At 36.6% G+C, this 25,414-nt stretch overlaps 1 protein-coding gene across 4 annotated transcripts in view; it reads right to left on the reverse strand.

The window, feature by feature from the left end:
- The window catches only part of LOC117421264 (ubiquitin-like modifier-activating enzyme 6), a 43,879-nt gene that overhangs the window by 15,874 nt on the left and 2,591 nt on the right, over positions 1–25,414 (reverse strand). For all 4 annotated transcript variants that reach the window (XM_034035427.3, XM_034035426.3, XM_059032022.1 and 1 more), the window contains exons 3-18: positions 18,258–18,352; positions 17,904–17,932; positions 17,184–17,278; positions 13,169–13,280; positions 11,975–12,055; positions 10,531–10,653; positions 9,795–9,918; positions 8,691–8,794; positions 4,562–4,624; positions 3,997–4,073; positions 2,625–2,691; positions 2,118–2,261; positions 1,751–1,818; positions 828–906; positions 638–718; positions 109–186 (exon numbers count right to left, since the gene is read on the reverse strand). In XM_034035427.3, coding sequence (XP_033891318.3) covers positions 109–186; positions 638–718; positions 828–906; positions 1,751–1,818; positions 2,118–2,261; positions 2,625–2,691; positions 3,997–4,073; positions 4,562–4,624; positions 8,691–8,794; positions 9,795–9,918; positions 10,531–10,653; positions 11,975–12,055; positions 13,169–13,280; positions 17,184–17,278; positions 17,904–17,932; positions 18,258–18,352 — 1,420 coding nt within the window. The remainder of the gene's footprint in view (positions 1–108; positions 187–637; positions 719–827; positions 907–1,750; positions 1,819–2,117; positions 2,262–2,624; positions 2,692–3,996; positions 4,074–4,561; positions 4,625–8,690; positions 8,795–9,794; positions 9,919–10,530; positions 10,654–11,974; positions 12,056–13,168; positions 13,281–17,183; positions 17,279–17,903; positions 17,933–18,257; positions 18,353–25,414) is intronic.

A 25,414-nucleotide genomic window follows, 5' to 3' on the forward strand; every position in this document is an offset into this window, starting at 1 on the left:
TATTCATGTGACTGTTTGAGCTCATTAGACAGGTGCCGTCAAAACACAAAAGATACATTTTGCAGTAATGAGAGTGTTGCCACTTCCTCACCTACTCTAAGACATTACCTGTATATGATGAGGTCTGAAAAGGAATTGCCTGTTCAAGTTAGACTTTTCAATTAAATCTGGATCTGTGACAGCAATCTGAAAAAAACCCAAAACAAGATACTACTAATAAAATACATAAACAAAATGTGTTAAATATATTGACAAACATGCACATCAGTGACAGTCATCCCGACACAGCTACAGGCAGACAAACAGATCATGATTATTATGTAACTTGTGTTATCCATAGCAAGTTTCCAGAAAGACAATTAGACAAACAAACATAATCCACATACCCAGATTTTATAGATGATATCACTAGTGCTAAAAAAGATCCCTTAGCAGGCAAGATGTTTACAAGAACTTATAAACTTGTCACTTATTCTTCAATTCACATTGACAAAGAATGAAAGTATGGGTTTCTGAGCAAATCTGTATAAGAAAATTCAATTTGCTAGAATAAATTATACCCATGTATGAGCCAACAGACAAACAGAAGGGATGCATAAATCACCTTGAATGACTGAACAGAGAAGTAAACTCCTACCATTCCAGAGCTGCTGCCAAGACCAACGCCAAGAAGTGCAAAATTCTTCAGCATTTCACAGCCAATTGCACCACATCCAACCTGAATGAAAAATGTACATGTTAGCCTCCTCTAAAAATACCACAATGAGCTATAATACCTGTTCAAGTGTTTAAGGACCCACCCTCCACCCCCGACAAAAAATACTTACTATGAACACTTTCAGCTGGTGTAGTTTTTGACACATGGTTTCGCCGATGCAGGCACGTAGGGCATCGTATCTATCTCCTCTAAACAGACAAAAGACATAAAATGGATCGTTCAGACAAATGCATTTACAACGGATACTGGAAAACCTATTGGTGTGGACAGTTTGCTTCATTCAAGTACAGGGTTTCCGCAGGTCACAGCACTGACCAATAAAGTCATTATTGGATATAAAAGTTTCTTTGTCAAATATATTTCTCAAATAACACAATATACACAACACTTAAGGCACATACTATATAGGTATTAGTAAAGCTTACCTGATATTCATTAGCATTAGGGGTGTAAATTCATTATTTAAATTGCATTTTAATAGAAAATGTATCATTTCTATTGGAATTGTTCTTTAATGAATAAAAGGTGTGTTTTATAGTTGGTATGAATACATACTATGTCGATCTTATTTCATTTTTGTCGTTTGACAAAATAGTCCATCATTAAATGACCATTTGATCTTATTATGCATAGTGTAAGCAGCCCATCATATTGTATCACGTAAAAAAGGGAGAAAATCTGATTTAAAACATACTTAAAAAAAACATTTGTACTAATTGTCTGTCCTGGACTGCAGTTTTCTCTGCAGGAGAATGCTGATAATGTGAGGGAAGCGGAGTTATTATGTGTTATTGGGAATACAAGTCTCCACAGGCTCTAAACCGCATTTTGGAGTTTGTGTGATTCCTGCCTCCATGCTGACCTATAAAGAGAAACCATTCAAATACTATAAACATATGAAAGTCTTTATTTAAAAAGGGTCTTTGGGCTCAATAACTACTACTTCAGGTTAATAAATGAATGCATAATAAACACAAATGTAAGCACAATTAATGTAAAAAGGTTATTTTTTCATCAAATTAGACATGTTACCTTGGGAAGAACTCTTCACAGGTGGTTGTCTCGAGGGCCTTCACCACTTCTAGCGCATCAAAATAGAACTAATGAGTAGAAAAAACCACAGATTATTATTATGATTATGATTTTCAGAAACTTGTGCTAAAGAATGTTTCACATCAACTGCATGGCTGATTATCTCTACAGAAAAATGTATTTATTAATCTTATATCTTACCCCCATTTTCTACCCAGATTTGTCTTATTTTTTTGGTGTTATTTAAAATCCTAGGAATGTTAAAAACAATATAATATACAAGATGAAATAAACACATTGTAATTGGAAACCCAAGCTAACTTCCCACACATCCACAAGTAAATAATGGTAAACTGGAAACACCTACCCACTGCTGTAATGGAGCAAATTTGCCTGTTAGTGCTTTCAGGACTTCTTGACTTGCAATTCCACCTACTGCAGCAGCAAGAGGGGGCAAAGAGCCTTTCGCTGTCCTGGACACCCATTTTACAAGGTCTTCATTAACATCGGCCTGTGAAACACAAAAAAATGAAAACTATTACAGTTCGTTCTTTGTTTTTTAGGATGAATATGTAAAGAAATAAACCCAGTGTTACTCATGTCACTAAATGTATTAGAATGACAAAACCATATTTACACATCCCCCACAGAAAACTATGCAGGTTAACAGGCAATTAAACCAAGTACTTCATTCAAACTGTCACAGCTGGTTTTACAGACCTCGATTTGCACTAATCTTGAAATATGTTAATTTAGAAAAGAATGCTATTCTGTAAGCGAGAAATTGGAAAATATTATGTAAAGGCTTGGTCCTATACCATTCATGAAGAACTAAAGAGATTCCCAAAGGTAAGAGTAAGACAGCATTACTCACTTTGTTTACCAGAGTTGTATTGACCTCTTTTGTCAGCTTTAATAATAGCTCTGCATCTTGAAGACACCTATAGAACAGAAACAGCATTATTATATGTTATTCATTTTTAACATTTATAATCATTGGGCATTTTGCTGTTAGAAAAATCAGTCCATCGAACTATAGTAATTTCTGATTTGTTGGAGGACTGTTAATAGTGGTTTAGTTAATGGGCTCAGCCAAAGACCGTAAAGACAAGGGATACCAACACAACAAACCTATCAAAACCTCCTAATAACAGCCTCCTTAACAATGGGACTGGACTCTCGTGTTTCGACTATGACTGTTAACACTTACAGTAATCACAGGCTATGCAGAGCTCTTGTTTAGCATTTTCTATAAATAGAACTAGGAAGGATCAGCTATTTGTTATCACTGCAACATAACCTTTTTTTGTTTTCCATCTTTGCTGGTGAGTGTGCAAGTCACAGTAATGTCAAAGACTTCAATCACATCAGCAGCAGCAGAGTGGCACTGACGCCTTGTGTTTAATCTCCTTGGTAAAGATTCAACTGCAGGCAGCTAAATGTGAGGATTAATCTAAAGGCCATGTATATTAAAAGGCCACCACTTAAGAGTCTGGATTAAGAAGCCGGTGAAATGAATGTGGTTAACTAAAAGATTTGGGAACAAAAGAAAAACACAGAAGGGAAGCAATCATGAGTTTCTGTTAAGACTTTTCTCAATAAAAGAATACAATCTTACTCCATACTTACGGTAAGAGGGGTACAAAACATTTAGACAGTACGTTTTCAATGTAATTGTTTTACACAGCATATTTTGGTTAGGATAAATTGTGTAAACAACGTTTCTTCTCTGAAGCTGTAGCCTCTGTGTTACTATATTTATATTTCCAATTACATGTACAGGTATACCCCTGAATCTTGCCTTACAAATATAGCTTGACAGATTATTCAAATGACACTATTTAGTTTACCAAGTATTATTATTATTATTATTATTATTATTATTATTTATTTCTTAGCAGACGCCCTTATCCAGGGCGACTTACAATCGTAAGTACTAAATGTCCTTTGGTTTAGGTTTGCCACATCATACCTATATCAAAAACATTATTTGTATCAATGTGTAAATTATATGTTGTTATTATTTACATTTATTTTCACTGACCAAATGACTTAAGAAACTTGTAAACTGTTTACACAATTGAATCTAAATATACTATATACTGTAGAACTATGGATATTAAAATGTACAGTAAACGCCTGAATAGTTTTTGGTGCAACTGCATATCTGAAGTGGCTTTCATATACAAGGCTTGTTGACTTCATGACATTTAGAGAGCTGCATCACAATCCAGGGGATGAGTTACCCGATGGCTGGCATTCGCTGGTGCTGCTCCTGAAACATGTCCATAGCTAGCAAGGCTGCGTGAATCTGTAGAGGGGCCTGTTTGAGGCAAAAAAAGATGATTAAAAACATATACCCTGAAACAATAACGTTCTCACAAGTTCTTTATTGCACATGTAAAAATCGAAGGGTATTCTGTGTGTGTGCAGACAGGGTCCTCCATATCCCCAGGTTGGGGGACTCTCAATAGCTTGTGGTAAAGAATGATGCAAACAACTTTTACCACTGTTGGATAAGCAGTGCTTGAGCTGTATATGTACATTTAAGTGCTTCCCTGACACTTGGCATATCATAAAGGTGTCTGCCAAACAAATAAATAAATATGCATCTCCAACAGAGGATAATGATGTTTGGTCCAATTTACGGCTATTGATAAAATGTCACAAGTAGCAGAATGAACATTATATAACCCTTGAGACTGTCTTAAAGGAACAATACCTGCAAATACAGAACTTTCTATATGTCTTGTATATGACTTACTTACAGAACTTAATTTAGTGCAATAAAAGGATGTTAAAACATCTTACCTCAGGCTTGCTGAAATCTACTATAAGGCAACTTGGGTCAGAAAGCTGCTTCTCCAGTTTTTCCTGAAATGTCAAAAAATATATAGTTGAGTAACTTTTATCGTAAAAAGGCCATTCATTCCCCATTACATTACTATGGAATTTTTCTCAGCCATTCCTTTACAAAAGCTCAACAGAACTAAAATGACTAAAAAGGCCGGGTTTCCGCGCAGCTTAGAAAGTCGTCACTCTCTCTCCACAGTCATTATTTATGTGACGTAGCAGCACATACCACACACATTCCACGAGCGTCTAAAACACTGAACGACTTTAAGGGATGGGTAAATCGTCTTCTCACACTAAACAACCATACAATTGACCAAAAACTGCATGGAAACATGTCTGGAAATCGTTCATTATGCTTACGAGACTATAGCACTCAAAATCCCGATTATGACGTAAACTTGTGCAACTTTCTACTATACATAAAGGCCGTACCACAAAGCAATCCTTTGTGATACATACATACATACATACATACATACATACATGAATAAATAAATAAAATAACAAAGCCCTTTGCACACATCCTTTTACACTTTTGTTATCTTTGTGTTTGGTGTTTGGATAGGAGATTGCTTTAAGCTTAGACTTTTCTGTCCCTTAGCTATAAGATGCACTACACTGCACACTAGCCTTAAGTAGTATCTATGATGGGTACCTGCCAAGGACAAAAAAGTCACGTTTGTACCCCTATGTATTAAATTAGCATTGCTGGGAATTCGTTGCCAGTTGCTTTATTATGGTTGCGGGCTCTCAACACCACCAGGTTTGAGCGCCCACCTACTGTTGAAGTAAAATCTCTTAAACCTAATTCATTGAGGAAGATTTGTTTTAGAAGAACAAAAACATGAAAAAGAAAACAAAAGGGTTCCATGAATTTGTTCAAAAAAACATTAGCTTGCAGCAAGACATAATGCAGTTGCAGAAAGTCCACTGACCCTGTGGAATTCAGATTCAGGTATTTATTATTATTATTAGTAGTAGTAGTCGTAGTAGTAGTAGTAGTAGTAGTCTTAGTCGTACAGAGCGTGAGCGGGTTCATCCCCTATGAGAAGGGCAGCGTGTGGGTATCGTCAATTCAGCAGTTCTGAAATTGATGTAAGATTACCCCTGTAATCGATCGCAAAACATTATATATATATATATATATATATATATATATATATATATATATATATATATATATATATATTATATACAGACGTGCTCAAATTTGTTGGTACCCCTCCACAAAAAACGAAGAATGCACAATTTTCTCTGAAATAACTTGAAACTGACCAAAGTAATTGGCATCCACCATTGTTTATTCCATATTTAATAGAAATCAGACTTTGCTTTTGATTTTTTATTCAACATAATATTGTAAATAAGAAAACAAATGAAAATGGCATGGACAAAAATGATGGGACCGCTAACCTAATATTTTGTTGCACAACCTTTAGAGGCAATCACTGCAATCAAACGTTTTCTGTAGCTCTCAATGAGACTTCTGCACCTGTTAACAGGTAGACTGGCCCACTCTTCCTGAGCAAACTGCTCCAGCTGTCTCAGGTTTGATGGGTGCCTTCTCCAGACTGCAAGTTTCAGCTCTTTCCATAGATGTTCGATAGGATTCAGATCAGGACTCATAGAAGGCCACTTCAGAATAGTCCAATGTTTTGTTCTTATCCATTCTTGGGTGCTTTTAGCTGTGTGTTTTGGGTCATTATCCTGTTGGAGGACCCATGACCTGCGACTGAGACAGAGCTTTCTGACACTGGGCAGTACGTTTCGCTCCAGAATGCCTTGATAGTATTAATGTGCCAGGCGCAGCAAAGCAGCCCCAAAACATAACTGAGCCTCCTCCATGTTTCACTGTAGGTATGGTATTCTTTTCTTTGAAAGCTTCATTTTTTCGTCTGTGAACACAGAGCTGATGTGACTTGTCAAAAAGCTCCAGTTTTGACTCATCTGTCCAAAGGACATTCTCCCAGAAGGATTGTGGCTTGTCAATATGCATTTTAGCAAATTCCAGTCTGGCTTTTTTATGTTTTTCTGTCAAAAGTGGAGTCCTCCTGGGTCTTCTTCCATGGAGCCCACTTTCGCTCAAAAAGCGACGGATGGTGCGATCAGAAACTGACGTACCTTCACCTTGGAGTTCAGCTTGTATCTCTTTGGCAGTTATCCTTGGTTCTTTTTCTACCATTCGCACTATCTTTCTGTTCAATCTGGGGTTGATTTTCCTCTTGCGGCCGCGCCCAGGGAGGATGGCTACAGTTCCATGGACCTTAAATTTCTTAATAACATTTGCAACTGTTACTGTCACAGGAACATCAAGCTGCTTGGAGATGGTCTTGTAGCCTTTACCTTTACCATGCTTGTCTATTATTTTCTTTCTGATCTCCTCAGACAACTCTCTCCTTTGCTTTCTCTGGTCCATGTTCAGTGTGGTGCACACAATGATACCAAACAGCACAGTGACTACTTTTCTCCATTTAAATAGGCTGAATGACTGATTACAAGATTGGAGACATGTGTGATACTAATTAAAGAAACTAATTAGTTTGAAATATCACTATAATCCAATTATTTATTATCTTTTCTAAGGGGTACCAACAAATGTGTCCAGGCCATTTTAGAATATCTTTGTAGAATAAGCAATAATTTATCTCTTTTCACAGCTTCTTTGCTTTATTCTATGATATACCAAAGACATGCAAGTATACATGATAAAATAGCTTTTAATTTCATCACTTTTCAGGAGGAATGAAGCATTATTTCAATGAACTGTAAGGGTACCAACAAATGTGAGCACGTCTGTATATATATATATATATATATATATATATATATATATATATATATATATATATATATATATATATATATAATTACTTTGTCTGCTACACGTCTGTCCTAAAATATTAAAGCATGTTTGGTTATATGTTTAACAGAGCTCTAAAGGTGCTGCAAATCACAAAAGACAACAAAACTTGTTATATAGTAGTACAGTAGTATTATTACAAGAATATTATGTAGTGGGAAATGTGGGTGAGTGGGGTAGCCTACCATTATTTAAAATATGTACTGTACTAAGCATTTTGACTAGGTCATTTTTATATAATTAACCTAAAGTGCTGGTATTTAGCTCAGTTCGTAGACTATATGGATTAGAATTGTTGAAGCTATGGTTCTGTAGGAAAACGTGTATATATATTATATATGTATCAGTAAGTCACACAAGGCCAAACTGGAACTCAGACACAAACATTTAAATATACCCTCCCGTATTTTAATATTAATTAGGTTATTTGCATTTGGAACGAGAATGTCTCAGGCTAAAAGAAAATCCATGGAAACACACACAACCCGAAAGTACTACCAAAATAGAGTGAGAAGGTGAGACTTATTTTTCTTTTTCCATGGAAATTGCCCCAAAGACTCCCCTGAAACATAATGTAAGAAGAATGGCATGAAGTAAAATAGGTATCTATCTGTACATTATATAACTGGTGTAAAACTTGTACAATGTCTAGCAAAAACCGTCAGTCACATGACCTCTAGAGTTCAATATTATTGTAACTAATGCATTTGGCATGCAAGGTTTATATGAAGTCCCTGAAGTGCTTTGAATGGTGTCAGATATACAAAGCACAGTGGTGGCATCAAAAATTACCGACACAAAAGGGTTAGTTTTTCTTGCATGACACCTAGAAAATCAGAGAATACTTTGGAATCAGAGAATAGCTCTGTACAGAGTATGACGCTAATATCTTGGTATGTCCATCATCTGGAAACCAAAAGGTCACAAGGTCAGAGTATGGCAAGTCGAAGTGAAGGGTACCATTTTCATTAGACTACAAATAAGTCAGCAGTGACTGTAGCTGCAGTGACAGGTTGACAAAAACACAGTCTCCCCTCACAGGGATGCCTAATTAGGTTTGACACATTTGGGGCTGCCTTTTCCTCAGAATGAATTTTGTAGTGTACAGCACATTGTACAGTGGGTAAGGATATTACTGGTGACTTTTTTGGTTTATGTTGTTAAATACTAAAACTTTTAATGTGTTTTGCATTGATTTATTACAAATGTAGTTGATATACTTACAAAGCAGAAAGTCTTGGAGGATTTTATCTGAACAATGATTCCTCCATGGGTGTATGCTTCCAAGTGTGATGTGTCGCCAATACTGAAGGTATAGGGCGACAGTGCTGGAATAAATAAATACATAGACTTAAACTTGAATACACATTATTTAACCAACTATACTACATATTCAAGTGTTTAATCACAATTATAAACAAACTGTCTAGAAATGTATTTTACAGAAAATATATGAAACTAGAAAGTGGCCTTTTTTAACAACCATCCCTGAATGGTGGCTATAAAGTGGAAGAAGTGCTGTATATTTGAAATAATTGTTTACAGTTTCTGAAATAAAGCAGGGGGTTAAAACAGATATATAGCCACAATAAAAAAGAGAATGACAGAGAGAATCATAGACTACAGCTGTGACACCCATTGCTAGAGATGCAACGGTTAGGATTTTCCCAAACTGAAACCGAACCGAAACTGTTTGCATAAACCGCGGTGACACTGGCCATATTTGTACCAGTAAAGTAATAAATAAAAAGGTTTAAAGCCTATTAATACATTTTTGTATTATTTCTACACTGCATTGTGTCCAATTGTATGAGTGATGCAATAACACTGTATTGAGCTTCTGTACAGTTAAAAAAAAAAAAAACATTGTGTGTAATAATGGTACGTCCTGTTCCCTTGGCTGCACAAATGCACTTTCATATTTCAGTTTTACCAACAAAAAAAACAAAAACAAAACAAAAAAACAGCTTAAAAACAGCATCCCTACTTACTTCGAATTTGAACTTGTCAGAAAGAACCATAGCATAAAGATATCAATAGTTATAACCACAAAATTGCAACCATATTTGGTCACAGGTCAATGTGATGAATATCTCACAATCGTAACAATATGTAAGGTATGAGTTTTGGAAGAAGCTTCTGGAACAGTGTCAGATTTACAAAAAACATGCACAAATAATCCCACCTCTTAACTACCAAATCTTTTTTTCCCCCACCATAAACAAGGCTGATGGATATGGGAAGGTTTATAACGTCCTATAAAGCAGTACATCTTTTTAATTGTAAAAAGGACCCGAGCACAAAAAAAATATGGAAACATTTTCCTACCTGTTATTTGGCGAGTGGTTCCATTTAATTCAGACATCCCGTTGACTTCCCGAAAGGTGACAAGCTGTCCCGACTGAAGTCCATGATTCCTATTGTCCATGCAGGTTACCACACCAGGGTTTGACTGCAGAACAACAACATTAGCTCATGTTAATGCATTTCAAATGTATTCATTAACTAGACATGGTTAACTAGGGTTTTGTTTTTATTTTTTTGTCAAAAACAGCAATGGCAGCAGTGAAAGAATGTTTGGTAACCACTATTGGAGGAAAAAAATAATAATATGAATATGGATATGTGGAAAAAGTGGTTGTAAAGTGTAAGATGTATACTGAAGTACTTAACGTCAACAATTTCTGAAATATGGCGGTCATTTTTATGGAGCATTGCCAATAATAAAAGATTTAAGAGTGTTCTAGAACAGAACACAGCTGTCTACCAAATCTAAAAACTACCTCCAAGTAACTTGTCTCTCATGTATATGATTAAAGCTTAACTCAGTAAACCAATTTTCATCATGAATAGTTTTACATAGAGGACTGCTAATACAAATGTGTTGAAACTCAAAGTGAGACAAATGCACTGTGAAAAATAAATAAATAAATAAATAAATAAAGAAAGAAACAAACAAACAAACACACACGCATCCAGATTGACTGTAAAGCCGATATTTAAGATGGAAAGTAGCTTCTAATGGTCATAGCAAAATTGAATAATGTTATTTTCCTGTTTTTACCTGGGTTATATTCTGCACAAAGATTTCTTTAGGTTCTTCTCCAGTGGGATCAGAGACTTCAAACTGTTCTCCAAAATCACAGAACACACGAGAGCAAATCCCATATACATCAGTGCTGATGAACTGTAAAGCAAAATGCACAGTACAGCAATTAAAGAATAAATAGCTTCAAAACACTGCTTTACTTTCATTTAGCCTGCTATGCCACAAAGGGTTCAATGCATTTTTTTTTTTTAATTGTATTTAATTAATTTTGATATTTAAAAAAAAAAAACACACACACCTGCATAAATAACTTTATTTAATCCACCAAAATGAAACATTCTTTAAATACCCTGCAAGCTGCTGCTTTGTGAAGAAGGCCAATAGCACCCTTTATGATGTTCACAATTATTCAGAGTAGTTCCAAGTTCTGCTCCAATATTAAGATTTTGAGCTAAATGTTTGTTGGATATGGACTTTGGACTTCTAAGTGACAGACAAAAAGAATCTGCTTACATCCTCTGATGTTCAGCAATGAAGCTGAACATCAGAGGAACATGGAATTCCACAACGACCACTTGATGATTCTCCATTTACAACAACCTGGTCTGGTATGAGAAACTATTCTGTGCAATGTACCACAGTACTGCATGAACAAGCTGTAAAGTGTACTGTAGTCAGAGCTTTGTGGATGCTAAAGAGACTATAGGTGATTACGTCTGGAAGACCAATCACGTCATCATGGGATGTCTACCAGCCACCACATGTATTTTATATATTTGTATGAGCTATAAGACAGTTACCTCTATCTCCATCGCACATGGCGAAAAACAAAACAAAATCTATACATGTTGGTGCAACCACTAGTGATGGAGGAAAAATAAATCTGAACCAAATTATTTCATCAGCTATAATTACAAATAATATGCTGATGAGTTGGCACAGGTGATAAGCACCCAGGAAATCTCATTGGAAATACAATCAATATATAAAAAGACATGACATATTGGAAAACATTGTCCATCAGAACACTACAAACAAGTCTGGTCCCCAAATAATCTATATAAAAGGACAGCTTATTTTTGATTTAGTATTATTTGTTTATTGAGCAGATGCCTTTGTCCAAGGCGACTTACAGAGACTAGAGTGTGTGAACTATACATCAGTTGCAGAGTCACTTACAATTACATCTCACCCGAAAGACGGAGCACAAGTAGGTTAAGTGACTTGCTCAGGGTCACACAATGAGTCAGTGGCTGAGGTGGGATTTGAACCGGGGACCTTCTGGTTACAAGCCTGTTTCTTTAATCACTGGACCACACAGCCTTCTAACCACTAGACCTCACAGCCTCAAATTGCAACAAATTATAAAAAAACACCCTTTTAATATCCAACAGCGAATTATTCTACCGATAACTAAACCTTTTAATGTTTACTTTTGGTTTCAAAGTCTAAACCTTACCTTAATTGGAGGCTGTTGTGAATGGCAAAATTCATTAATCTTCTTTTGGAGAGAAAGCCTGGTTTCAGTTAGGATCACACACTGGTAATTACATTTAAAAAATGGTTAGCACAGAATGTAAGGTAAAAAACAACAAAAAGGTATTTTTCATTCAATATTTTTGGGTGAAAATATATATCTCTTTGCTTCAGACATGAGTGATTTACCCACCCTTTTTAGCTGTGTACTTCCTATTGCGTGAGGAATGTGCGTGATATGTGTGAGCTATGTCACATTCTCACGACAATGGATAGAGAATTTGGAGTCTCTAAACTGCATGTAAACCACACCACTGATTCTATCCATGTAACAGTTTAAATGTAGATGCATTATATTGATAGGCATTAACTATGTGGGTATTTTAATATAAAGTGAAGGAACAATACATTCGGCTAAAACGTTGTCTAATAGGAAAAAAAAAATTGAATGTACATGTGCACCAACATAACATTTACAAATCAATGGAACATAAACATTGTAAACAAAAAGTAATTAAATATAAAAACAAAAATATATGTGTGTCTAATGACACTGAGGCCTTAAATATTGTCATTTTGACTGTTGTATATAAGTAGGATTTACATTGTTATTCCACGAAGACAAAATGGAAATGCTGAGGCAACGGTTTTGGGCTGCTTAAGGTATAACGTGAATGTGTGCATGTACAGGTTAAAATATTCATTTAAAATCGAAAGCCAAATGCAATCTGAAATGTCTATAGGAGGCTGGGTGTGTATAACAAAAGTTTTGAGAAGATTGGTGCAAAATGAAGGCGGTTATCGTGTTCATCCGGAATAGTGTGACAGACAGAATCAGTGTGTAAGGGGGGGCCAATTTGTTTGAATAAGGACCCTAAAAATATGTATGGTTGAACAGGAGAGATTTCCAGAATTTTCAGACAACCCCCTGGCACAACCTCTGCTGGCTTTGTTCACATAATTTTGCAGTTTAAATTTGTCTTTTAGGAAAAACAATAACACCTGAATTAACCAGTCACAAAAGAGGCTGCTAAAGAAAAATACATTCTGTTCTAGTACAGTTTATGGCTGGTAAGAGCAAGTGACCACTTCGTTACTGATACTCCTTCAACCAACCATCACAATTACAGTAGCGTGCAAAGGTGGAAGTGCCATTCATACAAGTACATCAACTTACCTGATACTGCTTTAAGAATGACAGATCAGTTGTTGTGTCAATAGATGCAGTGGATATGTTGACTTGAACATAAGGATTTAACTCAGCAATACGAGGATAAACAGTTTCCACTCTATAAATAGGATTTAAAACAGTATAATATATTATTGAAAGATATCAATACAGCTAGATGTATTTACTAGATGATTTTTATTTCAGGGATATTGGGTGGTGAGCTTTGTACGAGCCAATAATACCATGTACTGTACTGTAGAAGTAAATGAGAGGCATTGGTCAAGCTAGTGTTGGGTTACACCGTGTAACAATTTTTTTTTTTTTTTTTTGGTTCTTGGGTAGTAAGTGTTATTTCCTAATTGCTTATGCCTCAAAAGTACAGAAAATGGCTATTATTCCCCACAAACTTTGCTTTTGTGACCAGGACAGTGATATTTTGAAATTTACCTATTTTCCAGAACATTCCAGATAGATTCAGTGCTGAGTAAACTTGGAGTAACTTCTAGGACTTTCCAGTAATATAAATAGTGGTATAAATACAGGGGCCTTAAGCCCACCAGTTCAGTTTAGTTCCAGCTGCCTAAGTGGATACATATCTGCATTTTTCTGAGATGGCATCAAGAGGCTGCAAGCATCCGGCAGACGCATTTTGCTATGTCTGCGGCCAATTTATCAAGACAAGAGCGAAAAAGTACTCCGTGGAAGCATCTGCTAAGATGTGTGAGGCCTACAAGGCATATTTCGGCATGCCTGTCGGGGATCAAGACAAACCCTGGGCACCTCATTTCACCTGCGAGCACTGCAAAAAAACTCTGGAAGGTAAGATGGACAATTGTTGCTCGGAATTTTATGTTATAAAATTTGTTAAAATTTTTAAAATTGTAAAAGTTTTTAATTTTAAAATGTTTTACAATTTTCAATGTTATTGAAAAAATATATCATATGAAAAATGTTGCGAGAATCTCTTACACATTAGTCATGGGTGAAATAAATGTATTTTTGTAGGATGGTACAGAGGGGAAAAGAGAGCCATGAAGTTCGCTATCCCAAGAATTTGGCGGGAACCCACTGACCACTCAAGCAACTGCTACTTCTGCATGGTGGACCCTTCCAAACGTCGGACTGGCAAGAATGCACCTGCTATCACGTATCCGGAACTTCCTTCATCCATCGCCCCGGTGCCACACTGCCATGAGCTCCCCGTACCCACTCCTCCGGAGAGAGAGCAGCCGTCTTTAGAAGAGAGCAGCAAGTCAGAGAGCGAGGAAGACGTTGTAGATCCAGATGACAATTTCAGAGGTGGAGCTGAGGAGAGAAACCCATACTACCCCAACCAAAAAGACCTCAACAACTTGATTAGAGATCTTGGTCTCACCAAGTCCAATGCCGAGCTTTTGACGTCTAGGCTCAAGCAGTGGAACTTGTTGGATGAAAGTGTGCAAGTCGCAGATCAGAGGAAGCGTCACCAACCTTTTTCCAGCTTCTTCACCCGTCAAGATGGGCTCTGCTTCTGCCACAATGTGACCAGTCTGTTCGAGGCAATCGGAATCGCCTGTAACCAGAATGAGTGGCGTCTCTTCATTGACAGCTTGTCCAGGAGCCTCAAAGCCGTGCTGCTCCATAATGGTAACAAGTACCCGTCTCTTCCCCTGGCTCACTCGGTGCACCTCAAAGAGGATTACAACAGCATCAAGACCTTGCTGGACGCCTTGAAGTATGATGAGTACGGCTGGGAGGTCATAGGAGACTTCAAAATGGTGGCATTCCTGATGGGTCTCCAAGGCGGTTTTACCAAGTTTCCCTGCTATCTTTGCCTTTGGGACAGCAGGGACACCAAGGCGCACTACCACAGGCGGGACTGGCCACAGCGGACCGAGTTCTCTGTGGGGAGGAACAACGTCAAGTGGGAGCCACTGGTGGACCCCCGGAAGGTGCTGATGCCACCACTGCACATCAAATTGGGCCTTATGAAACAATTTGTCAGAGCTCTAGATAAGGAGTCGGCAGCCTTCAAGTACCTTCAAGACTTCTTCCCTAAGCTGTCTGAGGCAAAGGTCAAAGCCGGTGTCTTCGTCGGACCACAGATAAAGAAGATCCTGGAGTGCAATGAATTCCCCAAGAAGCTCACTAGTAAGGAGAAAGCTGCTTGGAACTGCTTTGTCGCAGTGGTTCGGGGCTTCCTGGGCAATCACAAGGCCGAAAACTATGTGGAGCTGGTTGAGACTCTGGTGAAGAACTACGGCACAATGGGCTGTAGGATGTCCCTCAAAGTCCATATCCTTGATGCTCATCTTGATAAATTCAAGGAGAACATGGGAGCGTACTCGGAGGAGCAAGGCGAGCACTTCCACCAGGATATACTGGACTTTGAACGCCGCTACCAAGGACAGTATAACGAGAACATGATGGGAGACTACATTTGGGGGCTGATTCGTGAAAGTGATTTACAGTATAATTGTAAATCTCGAAAAACTACTCACTTCTAAATCTTTTGTAGTCATTTTTGTATTACTTTAGTATAAATACATGTTAATTTGGATTCATATGTTGTTTTTTTCTGACTTTATGTGAACGAAAAGACACAAATTCGCCCGTTTTCTCATTGGAAATAGGTAAATTTCAAAATATCACTGTCCTGGTCACAAAAGCAAAGTTTGTGGGGAATAATAGCCATTTTCTATACTTTTGAGGCAAAAGCAATTAGGAAATAACACTTACTACCCAGGAACAAAAATTGTGTTACATAGTGTTGTGTTCACAGTACAGTATCCACCACTTACATCATCCAGGGTTATAGCGGGCAGCCATTTATATCGGACAAATAGTGTCTGCCATTTGACAGTCTTGTTGATTTCAATAACAAAGACATAGTTTATACTGTGTTAAGCACGGCGTATATTTCGGGAAAACTCAGCAATTTGGATCTCGTTATGTGCCATTCACATAGATTTAAATGTGAGTGTGGAGTAGTGGTTAAGGCTCTGGACTCTTGACCGGAGGGTCGTGGGTTCAATCCCAGGTGGGAGACACTGCTGCTGTACCCTTGAGCAAGGTACTTTACCGAGATTGCTCCAGTAAAAACCCAACTGTATAAATGGGTAATTGTATGTAAAAAATAATGTAATTGTATGTAAAAATAATGTGATATCTTGTAACAATTGTAAGTCGCCCTGGATAAGGGCGTCTGCTAAGAAATAAATAATAATAATAATAATAATAATAATAATAATAATAATAATAATAATAAATAACAAATGCACTGATTATTACTGTAGTAATCGTTCTTACTAATCCACCAATCAGCTGTTTTCACCCCATTACCTTGCCAGTCACAAAGATTTCAATAAAAAAGGCAGAACTTTACTGTAGTAAAAGCTTGACAGATTGATCAATCAGCTGTTTGCAACATGTGCTTACTTTTTATTACATTCATAGTTTTTAAGAAAAAAAAATGTATTAGTGTAATGTGTGTCTTAAGATTTTTAACAGCATACACAAGTGTTTGTTTTGTTTACTGAACTTGTGATTGGGGGACATTCTGAATGTCAGGTTATTGTGAGAGTTTATACCATCCATCGCTTACTGCGGGTGAATCACGTCAACACAAACGCGCCCATTCTAAGCGGTGGTAACTGTACATATATAGTCTATACATATGTACTGTGCAATTCAACTCTATTATATGCACCTTTACTGGTATTTAATGATATGGGATATGGATCAAACATCCTCAGAAACCCTCTCCTTTAATTTAAGAGACACTCTAGCTCCTGAGACCCAGCTCTTTGATCCTATAATTCTGCCTGCCTGCTCTGTGCTCAAAATCAATTCCACAGCAGCTTACCCTGATGTCCGCAAGAAGTCTTGCATTTGTGCAGCAATGTCCCTAATTATTATTATTAAACAGGGACCAGGTCCTAAAGCACTTTTAATTGTACTTTAACCTGTAATGACATTGCATTTAGGAAGTAGCCCTGCAGTTGAGTAGATATTTATAAGGCTCTGTAAAAGTGAAGATTACCTCTTCCTCCGGTTCAGAACATCATCTTCATGAATAAAAAAGTTAGTTCCAAGATCCCAGGTTTCACATTTCTTTGTATCGTGAACAGTCAATGCCTACAATTGGGACATAAACATATAAGCAAGTAAAACTAGAGTACAAAACAAAGATTAATTGTCTAAAATAAGAGACTTCTTACTGTATGTCTAACATAAGACAAATGGCAGGAGTCCTGTTTTTATTATTTAGTGCACTAAAGCAGTGGTGTTATTGTGAGTGAATTTCAGTTTCTTAAGTCTATGCCTAGTTTCATGTAGGGCAGTCTGAAAAAGTGTGTTTGATCACTTGCACTGAGCTGTCCAATCTGCACCAATGGGAGCTAGAATCTTTCAATCTGGTAATTGTGATGCGGCTGTCTCAATGTCTTTCAAAGACCAGACTCAGATGCACTCAGTTTATGCCTTCACCCCTTATGGCCCAGGCCATCAACTGCAATCATCCAACACTGGCCTGTTGGCATTCCCAAGATGGAGTAAAGACTTCTGGTGGCAGGGCCTTCAGTTGGCATATCTCTCTACTATGGAACTCAAAACCTGGTATTATCCGCAGAGACCGTTAAAATTTTTAAAGCCAGTCTAAAAATAATTTTATAATTTTTCACTATTTCTGAATATGCTTTTATGTGCACGTATCACAGTGCTTGGAGTTGGAGATTCAGACAAAGTGAAATGGTTTTCATACCTTTACTCCTGCAAGTACAATATTCTTCGCTGTAAAAATAAAACAATTCATACACAGTTAATATATATTTCTTAAATACAGCAGAAGTGACCTCTGCCTCAATGTTAAGTTGACTAAAATCTAAAAATACATATTATAGATTTTAAATTGTATTTATTTGTATCTATGTACACCTGTACCATTCAGAAACTCAAAAATGAATGAACAAAATGAATGAATGACTGTAGTATAACAGCATACTTTATGTATAATATGTCCGCCTGCAAAAAATGATTTAAAATTTGTCATGATTGTTAAGCATACATTAAGTTCTTCCCTTTTACTCATTCTTTTTGATCATACTATATAACTTACCCATCTCTACTCCTAGTCCTCCCATCCCACTGAGAAACACATGAGACTGGGCCATCTGCTGCATTGCGCTATCACCCAGTACATAGCGTTGACGGCTATAAAAAAGAGCAGGCATGTCAATGTTAATTACCCATAAAACTGTAGCTCAACATAAAATCTTCACTTTTTTGTCATTTATTTTACAATAAATGACTTGGTTCTGACTATTTTGTGTCCTTTTTTTATGGCTGTTCTGTGTAACAGTCAGAGCAGATGCAAGTACCTGTACACCTGTTTGTACATTTGTGAATGTAATATTTGTTAAAGGTGAGGGACAATGGCACTGGCTAGAGGTGCCAAAGCACACCTCAATCCTGACCTGAACTATCCCTGTCATTCAGCATGGGCCTCTCTCAAGCAGACTTCTATCGTCCTGAATTGTGTGGTGCTTTTGTGACATGGACTAATGTCTACTGGGGGGAAGCCTGAGCCAGGCTTGAACCCAGGGAAAAGTTGAGCCATTTATTTTAAAACAAAATTGTAAAGTAAAATAGATGGAGAGCAACAGTAACTGGTAAGTTTATTACAGTAGTCTCTGTGTATAGGAACACCTCATAAAAGAACACCCTTGTGGTGAAATAGATTTTTCCCACTGTTAATGCTCTGCCTAAAGGAACAGAAAGTTTGCTTAAAAGAACACCTTTTTGGTAGGGATGTTCTTTGGTACATTTTTATGAATGTTTAAATGCTATGCAGGTGTCAGCATTCAAACGTTTAAACCATATCTACATACACACACTCTCTGTATTACATTTTGATTTATACTGACAGCCCTGGTTAGTATTTTCCAAGCAAAGAACCCCTAAATAAGCAAGTAATGTTTTAACATCGCCAAGACTTAACTGTTTAGAGTTCTATTACAGCATTCTAAGTACAATCTACGCAGAAAACACGCTTTTAAACTGTACCACAGCATTTGCCACAGACTGCCTTTTCACAACAGACACAGACATCAAAAGTTCTGTTTTTATTGCATTTAGCAACCTGGCATTGTCTTTTATTCCGTGTGCCAGGGGGCGCAGCACTGGCTGAAGCTTGAGGGGCATTTGCCAGCCGGCTTTCGTGTCTCTTATCAAAATGTTTCTGCCATAGCTCCAGGGCTAGCTGCAAAATGAAGTCCCTCCAAGTGATTGTGTTGCCAGTGCACTCCTTGTACAAAACCAAAGCCGTTGATGGCTGCCAGGTCCAAAACATTATAAAAAACAGACACAGGCCACCTGCGAGTACCACCTTTGACAGAATATAGCCGTGCCATTTGATCCAGTATATCCACACTGTACTTCGTTGCATTGTAAAATGCAACAGTCTCTGGCTTTCGTTTAGCATCAGTCCCGATGGTCACTGATCTGTGCTGAGCTTAGAATATGCACATTTTATTGTATATTTTTTGTACCGTCACACTCAGGGTGGCAAAGTTGTTCTGCTTGAGAAATGTAGTGTACATAATAATAATATATGATGTGTAGAATGACTTTCATTAGTGTTTCAAGCACTCAACAGGATTATAATACGTTCTTTCACAATGAAGTTGATTTTATTACAAAGCCCAGACTAAATTGTCGGCTATATTGTACTGATTTCAATATGCCGCATAAACTGTGGGTCTGGCGGTTGAAGAAGCAAGTGCTTATAACTTAGTCATTTTTACGATTCTGCAGCTGAAACACCGTATGGGTATTTAATTCAAATATTTAGTAACACTTAAGAACGGACATGCATGAGATATTCACATACACGGAGATATTTAAATTTGAATTGCAAAAGCCGTTGAAAAAGTGTCTAGGCGGTGCTAGTGTTTAATAAAGGTAACAATCTTATATTGGCTGTCCTGCATGCAATACTAAAAAAGCAATAGAATCTAAAAAAAATAAGCCCAACTGGAATTTGGTCTTTTTAAAAGCATTTGTATTCTTATTTTTATCTTAGTAAATGTCTCTTTGTATTTGTACTGTGCTACTGAGATGTACCTGTGCTGGCCCGGTGGGCACAAAGTGAATAAACTAAACTTTTTTTTTTTTTTTACATTATATTCTATTCAAAGAACAAAACAAAACCAATAATAATAATTTAAAAAAAAACACAGCTTATATACAGACGTGCTCAAATTTGTTGGTACCCCTCCACAAAAAACAAAGAATGCACAATTTTCTCTGAAATAACTTGAAACTGACAAAAGTAATTGGCATCCACCATTGTTTATTCCATATTTAATAGAAATCAGACTTTGCTTTTGATTTTTTATTCAACATAATATTGTAAATAAGAAAACAAATGAAAATGGCATGGACAAAAATGATGGGACCGCTAACCTAATATTTTGTTGCACAACCTTTAGAGGCAATCACTGCAACCAAACATTTTCTGTAGCTCTCAATGAGACTTCTGCACCTGTTAACAGGTAGTTTGGCCCACTCTTCCTGAGCAAACTGCTCCAGCTATCTCAGGTTTGATGGGTGCCTTCTCCAGGCTGCAAGTTTCAGCTCTTTCCATAGATGTTCGATAGGATTCAGATCAGGACTCATAGAAGGCCACTTCAGAATAGTCCAATGTTTTGTTCTTATCCATTCTTGGGTGCTTTTAGCTGTGTGTTTTGGGTCATTATCCTGTTGGAGGACCCATGACCTGTGACTGAGACAGAGCTTTCTGACACTGGGCAGTACGTTTCGCTCCAGAATGCCTTGATAGTATTAATGTGCCAGGCGCAGCAAAGCAGCCCCAAAACATAACTGAGCCTCCTCCATGTTTCACTGTAGGTATGGTGTTCTTTTCTTTGAAAGCTTCATTTTTTCGTCTGTGAACACAGAGCTGATGTGACTTGTCAAAAAGCTCCAGTTTTGACTCATCTGTCCAAAGGACATTCTCCCAGAAGGATTGTGGCTTGTCAATATGCATTTTAGCAAATTCCAGTCTGGCTTTTTTATGTTTTTCTGTCAAAAGTGGAGTCCTCCTGGGTCTTCTTCCATGGAGCGCACTTTCGCTCAAAAAGCGACGGATGGTGCGATCAGAAACTGACGTACCTTCACCTTGGAGTTCAGCTTGTATCTCTTTGGCAGTTATCCTTGGTTCTTTTTCTACCATTCGCACTATCCTTCTGTTCAATCTGGGGTCGATTTTCCTCTTGCGGCCGCGCCCAGGGAGGTGGCTACAGTTCCATGGACCTTAAACTTCTTAATAATATTTGCAACTGTTGTCACAGGAACATCAAGCTGCTTGGAGATGGTCTTGTAGCCTTTACCTTTACCATGCTTGTCTATTATTTTCTTTCTGATCTCCTCAGACAACTCTCTCCTTTGCTTTCTCTGATATGTTCAGTGTGGTGCACACAATGATACCAAACAGCACAGTGACTACTTTTCTCCATTTAAATAGGCTGAATGACTGATTACAAGATTGGAGACATGTGTGATACTAATTAAAGAAACTAATTAGTTTGAAATATCACTATAATCCAATTATTTATTATCTTTTCTAAGGGGTACCAACAAATGTGTCCAGGCCATTTTAGAATATCTTTGTAGAATAAGCAATAATTCATCTCTTTTCACAGCTTCTTTGCTTTATTCTATGACATACCAAAGGCATGCAAGTATACATGATAAAATAGCTTTTAATTTCATCACTTTTCAGGAGGAATGAAGCATTATTTCAATGAGCTGTAAGGGTACCAACAAATTTGAGCACGTCTGTATGTTACAAAACCTATCAAATGCACAGATTCCAATACATTGTTATATTAACTCTACTGGTGCCACAAACAGCAAACACTTTTTTTTTTTTTAATATCCTCTTCTGTTAACAAATTACATAGATAAAGGACTTTTTTTTTTTTAAACAAATGATTTGTGTAAAAGTGTACTGGTAAATTAAAGCCTATACATAATTAACTTACACTTATGCATTCCTGAATTAATATTCAAAGTCACCATCTAGAGTGTTCTGTTTATTATGAATGTTTGATTTTTACTGCATTCAATAACTCTATCCACAGTCATTTCAAATGTTGTGTTTTTGTGGTACGGCAATTTTGTTTGGCATAATCATTTACATATCACGGTTTTCTCATCCGGTTCCTCAAAATAATTCCAAACGTGGCTTTGCCTAGTTCCTTTGTCTAGAGATGCAGTTTTATTAAAAATATATAACAAACAAATAAAAAAACGCTTTTCTTACCCCATGTGGACTGAGCCATACCATGAAGCTCCAGATTGACTGAGAATAAAACCCACCCCAGTGTCATTCTTTCTGTTGCACCAATTAGAAAAACTACTTGGAGGCAACTGCCAAGCCCCTTCTTTTTTTTTTATAATCTGCCCTTACTGTGGTACCACAGCAGTCAGATACGCGACGGATTGCTGTATATGACGATAAAGAAATTTGTGTCTGGTGAAATTTGTCACGTGACTGGTTACACATCTAGCATATTATTGAACGTTTAACCACTTCTTTAGAGTTTATATGTTTAAATGTTTAAAATTCCCATCCCTACTTTTTGGCACCGCTAGTGATTTGTTCAAAAATCTACTTGCCTCCTCCCTGTTGCACAAAAGACACACAGAAAAGTAGAATATAACTTGTAGGATTTTGGTTTTATTTAACAGTGAACACAATCAATCAATTAGTGATTAACAGGGGCAGAGCTAGTCTTGTAGCTTGACGGGTTCACTAAATTCTTCAAGATACACAAAAGGTTCCCTGTGACCCCACCTCACCTCAACAAATGGATAACATACTTTAAGGAAATGTTCCTTTCAGTGCAGTTTGGAACACATTTGCTAGTAAATTTAAGTAACACACTAAGAGTACAACTATAATAAGCAATACTTGGGAGTTATTCAAATATAAAAATAGCTTCTACCTGTTTTTTTCCACTCCTCTTTCTCTATAAGCTGAATCCGACTCCTGATGTACAGGTGTTTTAGTTTGTTGCATCACAGATACGAAATCATTGCCAACTATTACTGCTGATTTGTAGAATTCTGATTTTCCTGACGTTCTTTCAGATTTGTAACTGCTGAACCCCAGATTTTTAAAGGACTTGTGTATAACCTGTCAAGTTTCTCTGCATTTTGTACTGTTTACCAAAATGCACGCAATATTTACAGTAGGCTCCATCAAATTCTGCAAAGACAAAATGTTTTTTCTTTTGTTTATTTCTATTATATACTTTTTTTTTTAAACAGTGTACAACATTTTACAGCTGTTTTTCCTCATCTAACATCTTGTCCCATGATGGCTAACTGGAACACTGCTGCAGCTTGGTTTTTTAACATTCTTTCTCTGCACTACTCTCACTGAAAAGAAATACACAATGAATTAATACATACCTACACTGCCATGGGATTTACAGTCTGTATTTTATTTAATAATAATAATAACATATTGTACAGATAATCTTATACATACGCATTTCATTTATATCATTATAAACATGTCAATCTTCATAATTTAATATTTTCACAAATCAATGGATTGTGCATATCTAATAAATATTAGACTAACAAATCTAGTAAAAAAAAGAATTTTTAATATAGCGTTTAAATCTAAAAAAATACATAAATATGGTAAATATCAAACTAGGTTAGCAACACTAAAATCAAAAAAAAAAAAAAAAATCCTTACATTTTTTGCCAGGGAAAGTTTGTCTTGAAATGCTTCTAAACAGTAAACTTCAGGGTTTTTTTTTTTTTTTTTTTTAATTTTTTTAAACATCCCAACAAGTACTGTACACGCTTCACCACAAAGTTGACTCTTGAATTTTATAAATTACACAACACGATTGTTTCTAATACGTTAATACCTTAGCGACTATGCTGTTTTTCTTTTTTTTTTTTGCAACTTTACTAGATTGCTGCAGTTATATGTCAGGTTCATTAAGAAAGCTGCATCACTTATTTGCTAATTACCACTACGGGGCCCCGGGGGCTCTATTACCACTACAGGGCCCCAGGGGTGAAAATTGAAGAGGTATATATATATATATATATATATATATATATATATATATATATATATATATATATATATATATGTTCAACCCCTTAACTTTCCAGATAAAAATGGATTTAGATTTCCCTGCGTAAACCAAAATGGCTTTTAACTCTTAATAAACACATAAATAAATAGTGTGTGGGTGTGGCTGGTTTTTATTTTGCAGATAATACAAACAGGTTCATGCTGTAAATGAGTTCAATTAAAAAAAGAATAATAATAATTTACCTTAAACTCACAAAGTGCATTAAAATGTTTGTTATAATATCAAGTATTTTCTGTGCATAATAATATATTTCTGTTACTTTTTGTGAGCATTTCAAATATAAAGTTGTTAACCATGTATTTTAGACTGGAGAACGTTTTGAATGTAAAAGGCAAAAACATTCATTCTACAATTTAACCTTACTTTTGGAATTAAACTGCATTTTTACTGCTGCAGTTCTGAATAACTATATTGTAAACCTTTGGTCGCGAAATATCCCAATTACTGAGAGGAAATATACTAATTAAGGGGGAGGGGTCAGAGAGAAGGGGTGGAACTGGTGTGTGACGAAAAACAGCACTGCGCCCCCGGGGATGATCTGAGAGAGTAATTTAGTATGCTGCCTGTGCATTGCCAGAGGCTCTCTTGGCAGCCATTTTTGGGTTTCTTTGTAACCAATAGTAGATTAGTTTTTTCCCACAGTAGCCAATCAGAAGTGATAGGGGTGGGATGTAAACACTTCTTAAAATGTTTGTGCTTTGGTGCTACTGCAATTCAGTTTTCAGAAACTTGCGTGTCTTTCTAGCAACAGACGAACATAAGGAAAATAAGGAAAATTAATAAATAAAAACTACTTGTCCGACAGGCAAAGTATAACGGCGATACGATTTGCACACCCCTGGACATATAGGCGCTAATTTATAGAAAGCTATTTATTTAAAGATAAGTAATAGCACTATCTTAAAATGTTTTTATTTTTTATTTTAATGTTTAAAGTATATATTTTTAAAAGTTTAAATGTTTAATAAATTACAGCTATTCATAATGAATCTAGAGCTGCTGCTGCATTTTTTAACGTGTGTAGGGGTGCTGTGTTAATTTAGTTTGACAGTTAGTTCATTAACATTCATTTCTCTTACTTTCT

This window comes from Acipenser ruthenus, chromosome 1 (assembly GCF_902713425.1).
Source record: "Acipenser ruthenus chromosome 1, fAciRut3.2 maternal haplotype, whole genome shotgun sequence".
Lineage (NCBI taxonomy): Eukaryota > Metazoa > Chordata > Actinopteri > Acipenseriformes > Acipenseridae > Acipenser > Acipenser ruthenus.